At 42.9% G+C, this 18,937-nt stretch overlaps 1 protein-coding gene across 3 annotated transcripts in view; it reads right to left on the bottom strand.

The window, feature by feature from the left end:
• Positions 1–18,937, bottom strand: part of LOC307243172 (disabled homolog 2-interacting protein-like) — a 115,104-nt gene that overhangs the window by 49,442 nt on the left and 46,725 nt on the right. For all 3 annotated transcript variants that reach the window (XM_080017835.1, XM_080017837.1, XM_080017836.1), the window contains exon 3: positions 16,943–17,061. In XM_080017835.1, coding sequence (XP_079873961.1) covers positions 16,943–17,061 — 119 coding nt within the window. The remainder of the gene's footprint in view (positions 1–16,942; positions 17,062–18,937) is intronic.

Here is an 18,937-nt window from a genome sequence, read left to right as displayed (position 1 = left end):
TCTTCCATTGCTCCATGGTCCAGTTCTGACTTACCTGCCCATTGACCCTTTTGACGGTGGACATGGGTCAGTATGGACATTCTGACAGGTCTGCGACTACGCAGCCCCATACGCAGCAAGCTGTGATGCACTCTGTGTTCTGACACCTTTCTATCATAGCAGCATGAACTTATTCAGCAATTGCAGTAGCTCTTTTGTGGGATCGGACCAGACGGGCTAGACTTCGTTGCCCACGTGCATCAATGAGCCATGGGCGCCCATGACCCTGTCGCCCGTTCACTGGTTCTCCTTTCTTGGACCTCATTTGGTAGGTACTAACCACTGCACACCGGGAACACCCCACAAGACCTGTCGGTTTGGAGATGCTTTGACCCAGTGGTCTAGCCATCACAATTTGGTCCTTGTCCAAGTCGCTCAGATCCTTACGCTTGTCCATTTTTCCTGCTCCCAACACATCAACTTCAAGAACTGAACGTTTACTTGCTGCCTAATACATCCCACCCCTTGACAGGTGCCACTGGAACGAGATGAGCAATGTTATTCACTTCACCTGTCAGTGGTTTTAATGTTGTGGCTGATCGGTGTCTTTACAGTATACAGTATATATATATATATATATATACTGTATGCAAGTTTACTTAAACAAAAATAGCATAATTATCAATTTGCATTAAATAACTGTGTTCTGTATGCACTCACCAGCTTTGTTTACATTATTTTGTCTATTCAACTACCTCTCGCTACCCCGCTTGTCTAATTGCTTCATCTGTATTTGTTTTTTACCCGACCCCCACATCCCATCTTTATCCCCCACTCCATGTGGTAGTGTGACACACACCCACTACACAGTGTCACAGTCTGGTCTCATCTCCCTTTTAGCATGTTCCTGAGCGCTGGGTAGCAGGACAGAAATGGACTTAATGAAAGACAGGCGCAGTGCATTCACACTCCGTCCACACACTTAGGACACGCATATAAATAGCACGCACACACACACACACACACACACACACACACACACACACACACACACACACACACACACACACACACACACACACACACACACACACACACACACACACACACACACACACACACAAATAGAATAGAATGAATAGAATAGACTATATGCACATAGTTTCATGTGCTTTTGCCAAAAGACCAAGACCCTATGGCTTCACATTTGAATGCACACAGGCTGTCCAGTATGTTATGTTGCATAACTGTTAAGCACAACATTGTGCGTGTTTGCTCTGTTGCCTTCATACAAACAAAATTATACAACATATAGACACACAAACACTATATATATATATATATATATATATATATATATATATATATATATACTGTATATATATATGTATATGACTATACATACCATATGTAGCATATGGGTCAGAAAATAAAAAAACAATATGGTACAACAGTAGTCCCTGCACCCCGGTCCTTTAGGCATCGCATAGAGGACAAACAGTTTTCGCTGAAATAGGCAATAAACTCCCCTTTGGTTCACCTTCTGGAGCCACGGAGTATGGGGTATCTGTAAAAGCTGCAAACTGCCGTCCGCACAGCGACCGGGGCTGAGAATCCTGGCCCCTATCGGCAGCTGACCTCCTAACACGGCCCAGTCATCGGACTGGCGTTTGCTGGCCGTCCACCGCCATCCTGTCGCACGAGCCCGATTTCAGCCCCCCCCCCCCCCCCCCCTCCGAATGGCGTTCCCTCATCTTCCTAAAACAACACAGTATACATCGAGGTAGTGAGACACAGCTCCCATGACAAAATGAACAGGGTACCCTGAACGACAGACCATAGACGATTCCTAGTCATGGACATTTCCTCTGCATGGAAGACGCTCTGAGCGACAGCGTCCATGGGATTGTCAGCGGAGGAGGGATGGAAAAGGGGCATCGCAGCGATGAATTGCAGTTGTGTCTTCACAACGGTCCACATTGCAATCCACGGATACACGCACAAACACTCACGAGGAGCATCTCACACCATACGCATGCGAGGGATGCAAACCGACACACACACAAACACACGCACACACACACACACGCACACACACACACACACACAAAGGGTTCTGAGTGATGGGAAAAAGCAGGACAGCACTCACCAGGCATTGCCAGAATTCCACAGAACAACGGAAGGCCGGTGGAGAAAGATAGAGAGAGAGAGAGAAAGAGAGAGGCTGAGGCTGCGTGAGTGCAGAGGAGAAAAAAAAGGAGGGAGGGATGAAGGAGTGCAGAGCCGCCGAGGCGCGTTTCAAAGCTCCATTTTTTCCTCCCCCCCCGCTGCTGCCACAGTGTAGACGGCTGCTCGTTTCTCGCTCCGTCTTCCCCCGCTGCTTCCCTCTTCCGCCTTCTCTCCTTCACTGTCTCCCTTTCTTCCTGATGCCGCTTTAAGGCGAGGGGTGGAGAATCGGCACTCTCTCTCTCTCTCTCTCTCTCTCTCTCTCTCTCTCTCTCTCTCTCTCTCCCCTGGCGTCTCTCTCTCCTCCACCCTTTCCCCTCGCTCTCATTCCCACCCTCCCTCTCTCTCTTACTCCCTCTCCCTCCCCCTCTCTGCCTCCCTCACTCACTGTGTGGAGAGACTGCCCTATTTCCTGAGTGCTCACTAAAATGGGACACACTCGCCTCTCTTCTTTTTCTTTTCTCTCTCTCTCTTTGTGTGTGTGTGTGTGTGTGTGTGTGTGTGTGTGTGTGTGTGGCTAGAAGCGTGCCCTAAGACACTGGGTATTGACTCAGGAGGGGCTCACACTGTTCCCCCTCACTCTTCTGCTTCTCCTCTGTCTCTGTTTCTCGCTGTCTCGATCATTGTAGCCAAGCCTCTCTTGCCTTCCCTTCAGCTGTCAGTGACGGCGACTCCCTACCCTGGGAGGAGTCTGCATATTGTGTGTGTGTGTGTTTGTGTGTGTGTGTGGGTGTGTGTGTGTGTGTTGGGGCTAAGGGGAGGTTGCTGTGCACGCCCGTTGAAGGAAAAGCAATGAGTGTGTGTGTGTGTGTGTGTGTGTGTGTGTGTGTGTGTGTGTGTGTGTGTGCGTGCGTGCGTGTGTGTGTGTGTGTGTGTGCCACTGGCTTGCCCCCCCCCCCCATAACAATCCACTTGGAGAGCGCTCTTTGTCCTGTCAGCTCAGTGCAAGGTGTGCTGGTTCCCTGTCAGTCAGTGCTGGTGCTCCTCCAGCTACTGCTGCAGCCAGCACTGTGGCGGGGGATTGCGGCGGCTGTCTGCCAGGCTAGGCCATGGATTTAGCTCAGCAGAGAGACTGGGATTCGTGCTGGGGATCAGATGGAAAATAGACTGTAAATATGAGGCTTGAGCTAAGAGCTTTGGCAAAGTGACTCGGCCAACGGAGCTGGCCAAACGGCCGGTAGTAGAGGGACGGGGGATTCTGGTCGGAGGTTTTTTGCCACGCTCAATTGGAGCGACAATCGGTAGACTGGCTGCGGAGATAGGGGTGAGACTGAGGCTATTCCTACAGCCCACAGACTGGCACAGGGGGGATCATGTCTGGCCAGGCCACACCAATAAGGCAGAGCGGCTGGGGAGCTTTAGCAAAGAGTCACAGTCGCTAATCTGCAAGCCCTGCACGTCTGCAATGATGTCATCTAATATGACATCACCCCTACCCTGTATTATCCAACACACATATACAGTGCATATATAGTACACACCCTCATAAGCACACACATAAACACATAAACCAACAACAGGGTTGCACGCATAAGGACATGTGTATATCAGACATTCAAGTAACGACTTTATTAACTATAGTAAAAGAGAAGCACTGGGCACAAACTTACTGTGATTATCAGCTAATTTTTCAAAAGCCACATAGGTGATTCAATACTGGGGACCATGGGTCGATGGCAGTGCAATGTGTTTTATTCATCATCTACTTATTGTCCTATTTGAATGCCGAAATCTATTGGAGCACGTTTAAAATTGCATATTGAAAGGCCCTACGTGTGACGTGACTCAGCATTCAATGAAAGCAGGAACGCTTGGATTTGTCTTGATTTTTTTACTATTGAGTGCTTTTCATAGTATGCAGGTGTTAAAGTTGTTTGTCCGGTTGTCTGATGCCACTGCCTGAATGGTGATGATGATAAAAAGAAAAAACAAAACCGGAGATTGCTTTTTATAAGTCAACGTTTAACATTGAGTGTTAAAGGAAACATGAAGAGGCCACTTGACAACCTGGCCAGTACAAGAGTTATAAACAATTCAGGTGTGAGCAGACAAATGATCAGAGTGCAGATAAATGTCAAAGGACAAATAAAGACCTTTGTTCTTAAGGGTTTGTCTCTCACCAGAAAAATTCGTAACTCAGGCTGCTATGTATGTGCCGCATTGATTTTCAGATCTGTGCTGGTTTTCTTCCAAATCTCAAGTTTAGAAGAAGTGTCTTTGACATTAAAGATTCCTTGTCATGTCAACAACATAATATAACAGAATACAGTTTTATTTTCCTCCACAAAATCCTTTCTTAGTTTGTGGTATTAAAGGCACAATCAGTAACATTAGGCATTTAGTTACAAATAGCGACCCCTAAAGGAAGACATGGGAACTACACCAACATGGCCAAAAGTCATGCTCCTCCCCCATGAGGTTTCTTAGCCTTCGTAGCAGAGGGATCTTGCATTGCCGGTCGTTGTCAGAGCTGAATATTTGTCTGGGTTTGGGGATATAAGCAGCGCAGTTAATGGGGCAGGGATTGAGCGGAGATCGCCAGGTCTGGGGGTGGGGCCATTACCTCCTAAACGGAGAGTCCTGTCTGTTTCGAGAGCTTTAAATCTCAGCAGACATCGAGGGAACAGCAAACCCCCGCCGTGATATCTGGGTCACTTTACAAATAAAATAAACTCTAATTTCCAAACTCTCTACAGTAGCCTCTCATGCCTGATCATATCTACTTCCTGGATCGTAGTCCAGCTACATGCTGGCCAGTTTTGGTCCAGGGCCCATCGCTGGCTCTCTCATCCTTGAAGCAACCTCATCATTACTCCATATGGACTTGGCTTTTCTGTTAAGTCAGACTAAAAAGGCTGATGCACTCCGTCTGTAATGGACTGAGGATGAATGAAGGCAGGAATTAGATGAGATTTGATTCGTTTACACTTCATTGATCTGTACTATTGTACTACTGCACTACTGTACTACTACTACTTTCTATTACTACTACTGCTCCTAATACGATTCCACTTCTACCACCACTACTACTATACTACTACTACTACTACTCTATTACTATTATTGCTACTACTCCACCTCTACCTCTACAGTACTACTACTACTATCACTGTACTACTACTACTACTACTCCACATCTACCACTACTATTATTACTACTGTACTACTACTACTACTACAGTCCTGCTACTACTGAAAATACTACTTCTATGACAACTATAATGTTCATACAGTATACCAATTTTATATTCTCCCCTCCTTTGATTGTATAAATTATACTACATTACTTGGAAATATCTGTGATTTAATGTGAAGAGGCAGATATCTGCACAAATGGGGAGATAGAGAAGAGAAACAAACGGGGAAAAGGAAAAACATTAGATGAGAAATAAAATAGAACAGAGTGAAAGAGGAATACAAATGTGTCTGTTAGTGATGACCATATGCACCTTCACAGTTGCTAAACTTTATTTCTGTGTGTGGGCGCGTGTGTGTGTGTGTGTGTGTGTGTGTGTGTGTGTGTGTGTGTGTGTGTGTGTGTGTGTGTGTATGTGTGTGTGTATGTGTGTGTGTGTGTGTATGTGTGTGTGTGTGTGCGGGTGTCTCTTCAACACTGCCTCATCTACTTATAGTTTTCATGCATCAATATTGACCTTTAAAGTCAGTTACAGTAACTGCTGTTGCAGGTAAATCGTCTATTCACCTAATTTCCATTGACATACATTTGACAATTAAAAAGTCTGGCTTTAGATTGGGTTATGGGGGGTGTTTGCGTGCGGCTCTGTGTCAGCCTTTAAAAGGATCTGCACGGCACTGCTCAATATTCCTGTCACGCCTGAGGCCCCTCCATTAGAGCTCATTACTGAAGAACAAGATGAAAAAGGAGACCCTCGGTCATGCCTGGTCCAACTTGGAGCAACCCCACCAGGGTTAAACATTCACCATCTATCTGACCACACAGCTTGAGTCCGGTGTTAAAGGAGAGCTTTCTTTTTTGTTCTTCTAATTAAAATGTTCTCTCCCATCATTTATAACTGTTTGTAGCACAACCTCGCTCTGAAACTTACCACTCAGCTGCAGCTTCGCACTGTGCGTACATGTGGTCCAATGGGGCAAACATTTAAGTCTAAATAAGTAAATAATTAAGTACTAATACTTAATTTACTCATTAACTAAGTAAATTAAGTAAAATCTTCCTTCAGAAAACAGGTAACTCACATTATATTCTGTTCTACCTGTTTCTAGTATCTTATGTTTGCATGGATGTAGTCAAAAGAGCTTATTGGTGGAAGTGTAAAAGAGTCAATAAAACCCTGCTAAAATCCTGACAAAACACCTGATTTGCAACATTTTTATTTTCTTGGTATAACATATACAGATCTGACTATATTGTTATAATACCTGTTCTCAAAAGGAGATCTAACATTATTTAAAGCCTTAAGCATAGACAGATAGCTCACAGATATAGTGATTTAGTTATGTTTATGCTCTTGCCTATATTATCCTGGGAAGCTTCTGTCATGATTTATATGTGAAACTTTTTTTCTTCCTTGTATTTAAATGAAGAAATACTAGAAATAACAAAAGTCTAAAGAAGTAAGCTCTGATTCCATTGTTACTATGACAACAGCAGAGGAAGATATAGTTGGTGAAGCCTCCCAGACATGTCAATGTTGCTGTAGCAAGAGGAGGAGCATTGAAAACAACAGCGATTTTAATATTTTTAACACACAATTTGATAATACTGTGATACGAGGCGGGGTCGACCAGACAGACACAATGAAGGAGACGCAGACGGAACCTTTGTGTAAAGCCGAAGCCGCTTCAATTGCCTGGAAAGAGGCTTACAACTACTCCTGGGTTGAGGTCATTTGGAAAATAAATGGCTGAAATGGCTGTGTCCTTTTTTATTATTGACTTCTCTTCATGTACTCTTTCTCTCCTTCCACTCGCACCCAGCGCTCTCCTCACTTCCCTCTATCCTCTCCGTCCACACTATCCTGGACACCTCCCCTCCAATGAGAGGAACTTATACACATGATAACAACCCACTGATGAGGTTGAACCCCCGTTTCCACTTCCCCTCCGCCCACAGTCATACACACACAGACACAGCCAGTTTGTTTGTTGTATTTAAAATGGATCTTGATGAATAAACAATAAACAAATCCAACAGCAGCTCATAGGTCCCTAGTGCAATGTAGGCAAAAAAACACATTTAAATTGATTGCACTCTTGACAAAAACATTTCTCTGTAGTTTTATCTTGTGTTTCTATGGGAAAGCCTCGCGTAGCCGTATGCAGTTGAAAAAAAAATAATAGACCTCTCGCACAAAAATAGAGAAATGTGGATCCTGCACAGTTTACGTTGCCGGTGGAGCCGGAGCAGTGGATTAACATGGTTTTAAAGGAAACATGCGCTTATGGCACGCCGGGCAAACACGTGTCCGGTGGACTTCCACCATCTATGGCACATTGATTTATATTTTTATTTTTTTATAAAAAGACTGGCTCGTAAAGAAAAGCTCTCCTTTTTTAGAATTGATTTTACAATGTCAAACGTAGTGTGCATACAATTTTTAGAACATTTCTAAACTAAACAAAAAAGCTGTTGGGCCGGGAAATAAATGGATTGAAGAGCAGCATTGAAAACTAATTTGAAAAACAAAAACAAAAAAAAACAAAACAAGCAGAAACAAGGAAACAGTCCCTTATGCAGGTTCACCATGTTCACTTGAGCCACTTCAAACAACCCCCCTTTTTTAAATTATAAAGAATATACACTTAAACCTTTTCTAAAATGAGCTTTCACCCGTGTTAATACACCACACAGAAGTAAGCGCTGACTTTCTAAATTATGAGGGAGGATATCCAACCTGGTATCACACTTTTTTGTGCGCATAATCATAAAAATTAATCTATTGAATCATGTCCCGTAGCACGATTGTCCAACTTTTTTCATGTTACAAATAATGAAATTTAAACCAATTAATTTGAATGAGGAGATTATTTTGTGCTGCATAACACCAAATTCAAAGTAATTCATTTCAATGGAGAGATTTTATTCGACTTTAGAAGCGGGAAGGTGGGACGGTGCAGATATGTACACTAAAACTAAAAGTAACCTGGCAAAAGTACGCCACCGCTGGGAGGTGTGTAAAAATTTTGCTCAATCACAAAGTAAAAGTGGGATACTGGTTTCCCTTTTTCTCTGAATGGTCTATTAAATTCAAGGTTGGGGCGAGAATAGGGATATATAGCATACCCTCAGTATAAATTAAATTCATAGATACAATTCAACTGGATAATAATATCAGCATTTACGCTCCTGTGTACCCATCAGCCAGAGCGGTAAACATTTCCATGGTAACAGCAAGCTCCAGCAATCAGAGACGTTGCTGTTACACTTAGGATTATGGGTAGTATGGTCTCCATCATTAAATATACATTTTTCTTTAAACAAGGTTGATATCGTACGCACTTGTGGCTTCTACAAGAGCAAAAATGAAGTATTATATACACTGTGTAATATTTACGCAATTATTTATAAATGTTTCAAACCCTAACGTTTACCTTAATCCAAGAAACTACAAAAACTACAATTCTGCACCATTTTTTTATGTATCTTGATCCAATTGCATCATGGGTCAAATAGTTAGCCACTCAAGCAGCCAAGTAGTCTCAGAATTTTCATATGTAATTTGCAAAGCGCAATTATTTATAAACGTTTCAAACCCTAACCCTTCATGCCATTTTGTCACACATCTTGATGCAATTGCCTCATGGGTAAAGTAGATGTATTATTAAAAACCTGAAAATGAAACAAATTTATGGGTCAAAAATGACATGCATGTGTTACTAGGGGTTAATTTGGTTGGGGAATATACCTGCGTTGTCATAATTTACATTTGTAATCTGCAAAGCCCTCAGTTAGGCCATTTTAAATGGCGTGCCCTATTGACACTACCACCCTCTAAAAGTACATGTCCAGAGCAGTTCAAAATAGTTGACATTATTTTGATATCTCTTTTAATTACGGAGATACAGGGCGTCAAAGGTGACCTCTGGTCAGGGTCCAAAGGTAAATATCTCAGTTTAGGATCCACTGAAATCTCTCAAACTTACATATGTTAACCTACAAGATGAGACCTTTCCAAAAATGTGTTTGGTTCTGTTCTACAACAAAGTAAAACAAAATCCAACCCTGCCATTGCAGTAGGGTGCCAAGTGTGGATTCTAAGACCATTCACATTCTCAATGGAATAAAATCGGATTTTCGTTTTACTTTGTCGTAGAAGAAAAAACAAACATATTTTTGGAAAGGTCTCGGGTATGCAAGCACCAAGCATGCATAACAAAATGGCGCAGAATTAGTCATTTTCGTAGTATTTAATAGACCATTTAAAGAAAAACTGAAACCAGTCTTCCGCTTTTATTTCCTCCAGTTTTAGTGTTCTAAAGTCAAATAAAATCTCCCCACTCCGTCCCCACAATTGGTTTAAATTTTGTAATTTGTAGCATGAAAAAAGTTGGACAATAGTACAAGGGGACTCGATTTAATCAATTCATTTTCGTGACTTTGAGCACGAAAAAGCATGAGACCGCGGGTTTGGATATGAGAGGGAATGAAGTTCCCAGACAAGCAGTGACCATGAAACATCAGAATGGCCCACTGCTAGGCTGCCAGAACAAATCTTATGAAGCCGAATGAGTTTGGCCTTGATAGTTAAGTCACTGGAGGGTCTCTTTGTTACCGCGCCACTCACCCTTTGATGGAAGTTACAAAATGCAGTCTTGTTTTATTCTTTACAGAGACAGAAAGAACACATTTCAATACAAAACAAATCCGGCTCACTCACTCACACGCGCGCGCACGCACGCACGCACGCACGCACACACACACACACACACACACACACACACACACACACACATACATACATTACACCATTATAGCAGGAACTTTGCTAGATATATTTTTGACAATATAATAGGTAGGCCTATGTGTGTCACAAGAAGAGCTTTGCTGGATTATAAAACAGAAGGACAATGACAAGAAAGGAGGACATTTAGGAGAGGAGAAAACCGGGGAGGGGTAACAAGAGAAATGCATGGGAGATGCAAGGAGGATGTGCATAATAAAGAGCAGGCAGGGAGAAGGAAGAAGAACTAGAGGCGCCTAGGGACTGTGCTGTGGAAACTGGATTACGCTTAATCTAGCAGAAAACAACCAGACGACTCCCTCTCCAAACAATTTAAACGACTATTAGGAAGATGAAGTAAGAAGCACAGGGAGGTGAGACGATCAGATCAATACCAGGAGTGGGCAGAGAGAATGGCAGGATGAATGGAGGTGAAGAAGGGAGAGCCAAGGGGAAATAAGAGAGGGGAATAGTAAGTGTGTGTGTGTGAGAGAGAGAGAGAGAGAGAGAGAGAGAGAGAGAGAGAGAGAGAGAGAGAGAGAGAGAGAGAGAGAGAGAGAGAGAGAGAGAGAGAGAGAGAGAGAGAGAGGAGGAAGACTATTTGAGCTGTATGTAGAGTAGCTACATGGCTGTGGCTAGAATGTTGTAGAGTCTATATGAGGGGCTAAAGCACAGACAGAACAACTGACGGATTATTGGACAGACTGGCGATCTGACTGAGTAACTGGCTGACTGACTGACTGCAGATTGACTATCTGACTGACTGACTATCTGACTGACTGGCTAACTATCTAATTGACTGGATGACAGCCTGACTGACAGACTGACTACCTGACTGACAGACTATCTGACTGACTGGCTAACTATCTAATTGACTGGATGACAGCCTGACTGACAGACTATCTGACTGACAGTCCGACTATCTAAGTGACAGGATGACTGCCTGAGTGACTGACTACTGACTGGCTGACTGATTTATTGACTGGCTGGCTCACTGCCTATCTGACCGACTTGCTGATTTAATTGAAAATATGACTGCCCATCTGAGTGACTCAAGTTTTTCCACTCCAGTTCTGTGTTTTCATTTCCATTACACCTGCCTGCTTGGTTCCCGAAAACAAATGTGAAAGATTCTGGTCTCGTTGATGAGAACGCAACGGCAAACTTTCCCTTTCCCCTTTCCCTTTCTGTTATTAGTTAACATGATGTACAGGACAGAACACAGAAAATTTAGCAAAAAAACTAGACTAAATCCAAGTCCTTAGCGATTACCATCAGCAAGCATGACAGACAAACAGCTGACGGAGGCGTCCCGTTTCCATAGAGACGACATAGCGACAAACACTGCCCTGCTGGCTTTGTATCCAACGGAAACACATGAGGAAGCAACAGGGCTTTGCACGGCACAGTTCCTGGACTAAGGGACTGTCTGACTGAGTAAGAACATTTGGGAGAAGCAGGAAAAGGAGTTGGAAGGTACACAAACTGTACCCAGTCCAGTGGAGAACAAAATGAGGGAGGACAACAAAAACACTAGGCATCACAGTGAGACTACCTTGAGAATGTTTAATGAATTTAAGAACAATAGACAGTCATTACTTTATTGGATTTATCTTTCGATGTCTCCCTCTCTCTCCCTCATACACACACACACACACACACACACACACACACACACACACACACACACACACACACACACACACACACACACACACACACACACACACTCACACACACACACACACTCATTGTTTTCCTTGCTTTGCTTTGTAGTAAGGGCTCTTGACTTGAATATACAAGCACGCATGCAATGACACACAGAGGATGGAGCAGCACAGAGAGGGTCTGAGTGGAATGTGTTATGAAAAAGTATGAATGAATATGCCGTGAATTGAATCAGACGTTGTATCCAAGCAGACTCTGAGACACACAACACACACACACACACACACACACACACACACACACACACACACACACACACACACACACACACACACACACACACACACACACACACACACACACACACACACATAAAGATAACGTTTAGAAACTGTGATGTTGCATATGGCCATCACTAACAGACACATTTGTATTCCTTTTATGTATTTAATTCATAAACATACTGGATTCACATATACAGTAAAAACCTTTATTTTTTCAGTCCCTGTACCATATGTCATGCGTCTTGGTGGTATGCATCCCATTGCAAAGTGGAAAGTCTTTCTCTCTATCTATCTATCTATCTATCTATCTATCTATCTATCTATCCATCTATCCATCTATCCGTCTATCTATCTGTCTGTGTTTCTGTCTGTCTGTCTGTCTCTCTGTCTATCTATCTATCTATCTATCTATCTATCTATCTGTCTGTCTGTCTGTCTGTCTGTCTGTCTGTCTGTCTGTCTGTCTGTCTGTCTGTCTGTCTATCTATCTATCTATCTGTCTGTCTATCTATCTATCTATCTATCTATCTATCCATCCAACCATCCATCCATCTATTTATCTAACTAATTTGGGTTCTTCCCACAATATTTAGCCATGCAGATCATGTGCACTCTAGACAGTCTTTGTAGTATTGGTCATTGGATGAACTATGGTATATATGTACTGTGGTCTATGGCATATGGAGCCCTTTAAGTCAAGTCAAGCCATGCATAAAGAGCTATAGAAAAATAAAAGTTGACTGATTGAAATCTCGAGTTCCTATCCCTGAAGCTCCTCTTTCTCGCACGCGTAATGAAACCAAAACAGGGCAGAGATGGCCGTGCATCACAATCGCCAGTCACATCTGGCATGATGCAACGGCTAGAAAAGCAATAGAGAGAGCGATTGACAGGCCCCCGTCTGTTCAAAACAAACTCTGGATGATAATTGATTCCCAACAACTGCAACAGAGACTGTTTTTTTGTTACGTTCTAAAAGGTTACATTTAATGGCTGCTGTGAAAGTGATTTGTACATCGGGACCAACACGCTGTTTTACATGTTCATCCGCACATGGAAATGAGAAGACGTTGATGCGCGTCCGCTGTCGGCGGAGACAGCGTGTAAATGTCCGGCATCTTATTAGAGGAGATACATTTTTCATTTTAGAAGGCCAGCTGCTTCTTGGACGCAGGCCTCTCTCCCAGAATGCCTTGGGTCAGAAGGCACAACACTGTCATCACAACTAATAGCATTCACCGGGAATGTCTCTATGAGTGTGTGCATGCATATGTTTCCATGTGTATATTTGAGCATGTACTGCGTCGTAACCGATAGGGGATACTGAAGTAGTTAAACATAATAGAATGCATGTGTATCAAGAAAACACTGACCAAACGGTTCGGAGTTTATACCTCATATTCCCAAGATAAGTCTGCTCCAATATAGTATCATAAGTCTGTATGCTGGGGAGTTCAGAGAATGCGAGCTTCCACCTCACCTGTCTTATCTCCTCATCTATCACTCTACCGTCTCCATCATCCCCCTCTCCTGCTGTGCCCTTTTCCAGGCCTGTCTTCTTCCTCCACCTGGCAGGGAGTGTCACCGACTCCTGATCTGTTTGCTTGTGTGAGGGTATGTGTGTACATGTGTACTTCTGTTTGCGCATGTCTGTGTGGGTGTGTGTGCATGCATGGATAAGGATATATATATATATATATATATATATACACACATATGGTCGTTGCTGTTGACATACAGCATGTCATAAATGTCATTTCAGTTCCAAAGAAACTGCAAGAAGGCACTCAAGGATATTTCTCAAAGAGGAATGTGTGTGCGTGACTGTGTTTTTGCGCGGAGGCTTATCAGTACGCACTTCCCAATGTGCGTCTGTATAACTGAGGTGCATGGTGTGTGTTTCTGTGTTATATGGCATAAGATAAAATTTGCTGCCTGATATTTGCCTCCTTTGCTTAGCACTTTATCAATGAGAAACATGAAAAATTCTTCTGAAGTTTCTGTAAATGGATGCCTCTGGAAAGATAGGAGCTGCAGATAGAAGTGGCGCAAGAGCGAGTGAGAGGGAGAGAATTAAGGAAGACAGTGGGACAAAAGGAGAGGGGGAAGTATGAGCTCATCTCGTCCAGGCCACAGAAACAGTTCACCATGTTCCAGCCCGAACAACCAGTAGTGTTCCCTTGTTACAGTGTGACAGTGATGTTAATGTCTCATTAAAAGTACGGAGAGAGGCAGGAACCCAGTTCCAAATTCTTAGCTAAGGCCATGGAAAGCCTCCTTGGACACGGCCACCGCCATTAATTAAACCCCCGCACCTCGGCTCATTTCCAGATGAGAAACTGATAGACAGAACACGCCTGGCTTGACAGGAGGACAGTTTGAAAGGAGTCACAGACAAAAATCAAGCGTGATCTGGCCATACAATTACAAGGCAGCTTAGCCTGGACTGGAATTCTAATCGACGCTGTTACACTTGTGCAAATGTTTGCTGTGTGGCTAACTGCCTGAGGAAATGACTGGAATTTGTTATAAAACATGCTGTTTACAGAGATCTCTCAAAAGGGTATTTTTGTGTCGCAACTAAGACAAAAAAAGGTAAATACACTTAATTATACTAAACATATTTTAGGACAAAAAGGTTTATAAATAAGGCGTAAAGGCTGAGGTGTTCAGTGTGAAATATGAAGATATATCCTGCACGCTTTATAATTCTCCACACACACACACACACACCTTTATTTAGACAACCAAAACAATGTTTCAATAGCTTAGGCCACCAATATTTATATTTCAATTATCTTCCCTCCCTTTAAAACCACTGTTGAACTCCCACAATGCAAAGGGGAAGAAATAGATAGATAGATAGATAGATAGATAGATAGATAGATAGATAGATGGATAGATAGATAGATAGATAGATAGATAGATAGATAGATAGATAGATAGATAGATAGATAGATAGATAGATAGATAGATAGATAGATAGATAGATAGATAGATAGATAGATAGATAGATAGATAGATAGATAGATAGATAGATAGATAGATAGATAGATAGATAGATGGGTAGGTAGGTAGTTACGTGGTAGGTAGGTAGGGAGTAGGGATGTGCAGAGAGCTCAATTTTTATATTTGTATTTTGTATTTGTTGAGGCAGCAAAATGATTTGAACTTGTATTAGAATAAAGGTGGACAATTTTATGCAGTTCTACAGTAATGTTATGGTTTTCATAAACCCAGCAATAAACATGTGCAGTGTGGGGGTGTTGTCGTTTAAGCAGCCGCACCTGTCTTTGGTCTAGGTAATTGGGCCCAGGGTCAGTGGGGGCTGTACGCCTGTTGCTCGTCAGAGAAATCAACGGGCAACAGGTAGATCAGCCATCCCTACACACACAAGGGGAAGCCTCAGTCATGACATGTCGATCTGCTCCCGGCTTGTTACATCTTGCCAGTCTCTACAATAAACTGGTGTGTTTGCAACAATTCTGACTGTGTGTCGGAGGGCCCTGAAAACGCCACACGAGTGGCAACTGCCACAACATGTATAACCTAGGCAGCTATAGTGGTAGTGAACGCCTGAGATGCCACTCAGGGTAGTATTGGGAGAGGGAGACAGGCCGCAGACCGCCACAGATAGGCGATGTGCCTGTCTTTTCCAAGGAGGGCGGTGCACGAAAGGGAGGGGGCTCAGTCGATGACTGAGGATTTAAGTAAGAACAGCATTGATATTCCATCACACGGTTCTCATCTTGCTCGGATGGGTGAGTTGGGGGCGTGGCTATCAGCGGAGATTCTGTCTGCAGGACCTGTGTAGAGTGTCTCTGGTTCTCATCTGTGGGGGGGCGTGGTTATCAGCAGAGATTTAGGCCCTGTTTACACCTGGCATTAACATGCGTCTTGGGTGATCCGATCACAAGTGGACAGCTCTAAGTACGTCTCTTCACACCTGGCATTAGAATGCGTCTCCACATGCGTCTCGAGTAATCACTCACGATTGGATCCCACTTCCCCGCTCTATATGCAAATCAGATTTATTTCATTTCCTTAGTTTCTTACTTGTATGGAAAATGAAAAACGTAAACCTAACTCAGAGAATTGGAGTGGAGGTCTTTTTTCCTCTCCTCCAGACAGCCGGTACCCGTGCCGGTTCCCCGTGTTTTAATTTTAGATCTGTTTTTGTAAGTTCCTACTTGAATGAAACAAACATTTCAAACACAACTAAGGGACTAACGTGTTCAGCTTTTGATCAGGGCAGCGGATTGCGTAATGCCGAGAGAGCGATCTTGCTGTGGACACACCCTCCACTCTCCTATTGTCTTCCTGTCACGTCAGCACAAGCAGGAGGAGCACAAATACCCACCGCGGCCACAGCTATGAGGAACACAGCTATTTGACATGTTTTTTTTTCTTCCCAAAAATATATAATAGTTTGTAGAAAATAAATGTGTACAATTTGTAAAAACTCACTATTTGTGCTTTGCCAAATACCGCATTGCGATTCTGCGACATCCCTAGTAGGTAGGTAGGTAGATGGTGGGTAGGTACAGTAGAGGGTGGGTAGGTAGGTATGTTGGTATGTAAATAGGTAGGGAGGTAGAGAGGTAATTAGGTACGTGGGTTGGTATGCATATAGGCTGGGAGGTACATATGTAGGTAGGTGGTTGGGTATGTAAGTAGGTAGGTGGGTAGTTAGGTAGGTGGGTAGTTAGGTCGGTAGGTGGGTGGGTTGATATGTAAGTAGGTAGGTAGGTAGTTAGGTAGGTAGGAAGGTGGGTGGGTTGGTGTGTAAGTAGGTCGGTAGGTAGTTAGGTAGGTGGTTGGGTAAGTCTGTAGGTAAATAGATAACCACTCAGGACCACCTACCTGTCGTTGTCGACACTTCTGAAGCCGGGCAGAATGTGTCTGAAGCTGGAGTTGCGGTCCAGCTTGGGTTGGCTCTTGGTTCGCTTTATTGAGCCTTTCAACCTACGGCTGAGAAAGCCCTGCATTTCAGAGAAAGAGAGAGAGGGAGAGAGAGAGAGAGAGAGAGAGAGAGAGAATTAGTTAATTAACTCTTAAGACAATTTGAGTTCGGGAACCTTTACCCTCCAAACGACTCATTTAAGGAGAGAGCATTTCACACACAAGCAGAAGGGTAATTAATGAGCTTGAAGGGTCACGGGTCAAACAAGTAACGTTCACGCAATACAAATACCACAGATATAAAGAGTTAGCAAACCGTGCTACACACAAAGGAGGGCTGAGACATACATATTGTTAAAAATAAATTATGATTTTGGACTACACCATCCAAGAAATAGGCTGATACTAAGTCAAGCAAAGTCAATGTATTATCAGAGATCAGACCTTTGAAAAATACTCAGTAGACTCAGTAGCAGACTGCTGTACACGATTTCTTCCGTCTCTGTGTTTAAATTTTCTGAAAACCACAGCTGCAATCACCCTTCCCCAAGCGCCTCCATGTTTCCATAGCAACTGTTGGCTGGCATTAGGAGGGAAGGAGAGCAGATAAACAGAGCGCAATGCGATGAAAGAAGATGCATAAAGGAGACGGACCAAGTTTTCAAAACAAACAAACTTTGCCCCCTTTTTCCAGCTTACAAAGCAGGTTCCCTAGGTTAGGATGAGCTATAAACAGGGAAAAAAATGGTTGCCTTTAATGGTTTTAAAACTCGCCAAAGGCTATGAAGATCAAGGTATGAGGGGAGACTGCTGGAGGCGAGAAATGAGAGCTAAGCTGACGCTGAGGCAAAAATAGAGCAACGAATCCTGACCACAGCCATCGCGGTTTATATGAAAATTATTCAAGAAATGTGTTTGAACACAGGCATGGACCAAACACAAGTTTGCACACATTCTCAGACATATTCATTCATAGGTAGTGTTAGGTAATAGGTAGCATGTTGGCGGTGGTTCTAATTCTATAGTCTGTAAGTCTGTAAGAAAATGGATAAAAATTAAGGATAGAAAAGCGTCTTTCTTTATACTGTCTGTCGTTACATAAGTGTTCATCACTTTAATGGCCTCCAAACCTGACTAGATCCTTCATGTAGCATGCGCCGGCCCTTAGTATGCAGACAATAGCGTTGCAGTATAGCTGACTGACAAGAATAATCACAGAGAGGCTGTTAAAGCTGGAACGGTGACGTAACGGCATCATATCAGGACCTCGCTTTTCACACTGATGATTAATGTGACAATTCCAAATATCTTGGCAAGCTGATTGGGAATAGCTCGTCAACGCTATGTTTTTGGTCATCAAAACAAGGACATATGCCACCTTAATGGCTGTGCAGTATTCACCCCCTTGCTTGGATCAGTGTATATTTATAATAAGCAGTCTACAAACAGAGGCGGACTTCGTGATTTGGAGGCCCCAGGCAAAACTTATTTGGGGCCCCTTCTCCACCTCGCTCAGTGGCTTAGGTTTCATTTGAGAGTCAAACGCTTCATTTCCTGCATTCTGGTACATTTTTATGCACCAATTCGTGCCTTTTCTGCATCAATTTATGGTGTAAATGTCTTTATTTATGTAAAATAAAACAGAAAACAGAAAACAGTTTTTACGCCTATGACCTCACTAAACGCAATCTTGGCTATTAAACAATAACTATTTAGAGGCATAAATTTCTCCGGTGATCAAAGATAAATGAGAATTCTAACTGTACCATTCAAATGTTCTTCAATCTGTTAGAAGGACAATGGAGCAAGAAAAATATTGGGAATTCAACATTTTATTATTTTAAAACATTAGGATAGGATTATTTTCATTAAATGCCCTGCTTTAATTATAATTGTGTAATTTGTTTTGGAGGATGATAATTGAGTCTAGTCACATTAAATCATTATAAATAATGT

Source organism: Zeus faber (genome assembly GCF_960531495.2).
Source record: "Zeus faber genome assembly, chromosome: 17".
Lineage (NCBI taxonomy): Eukaryota > Metazoa > Chordata > Actinopteri > Zeiformes > Zeidae > Zeus > Zeus faber.
The sequence above is the reverse complement of the archived record's forward strand: the minus strand, read 5'-3'. Positions and strand labels throughout refer to the sequence as shown.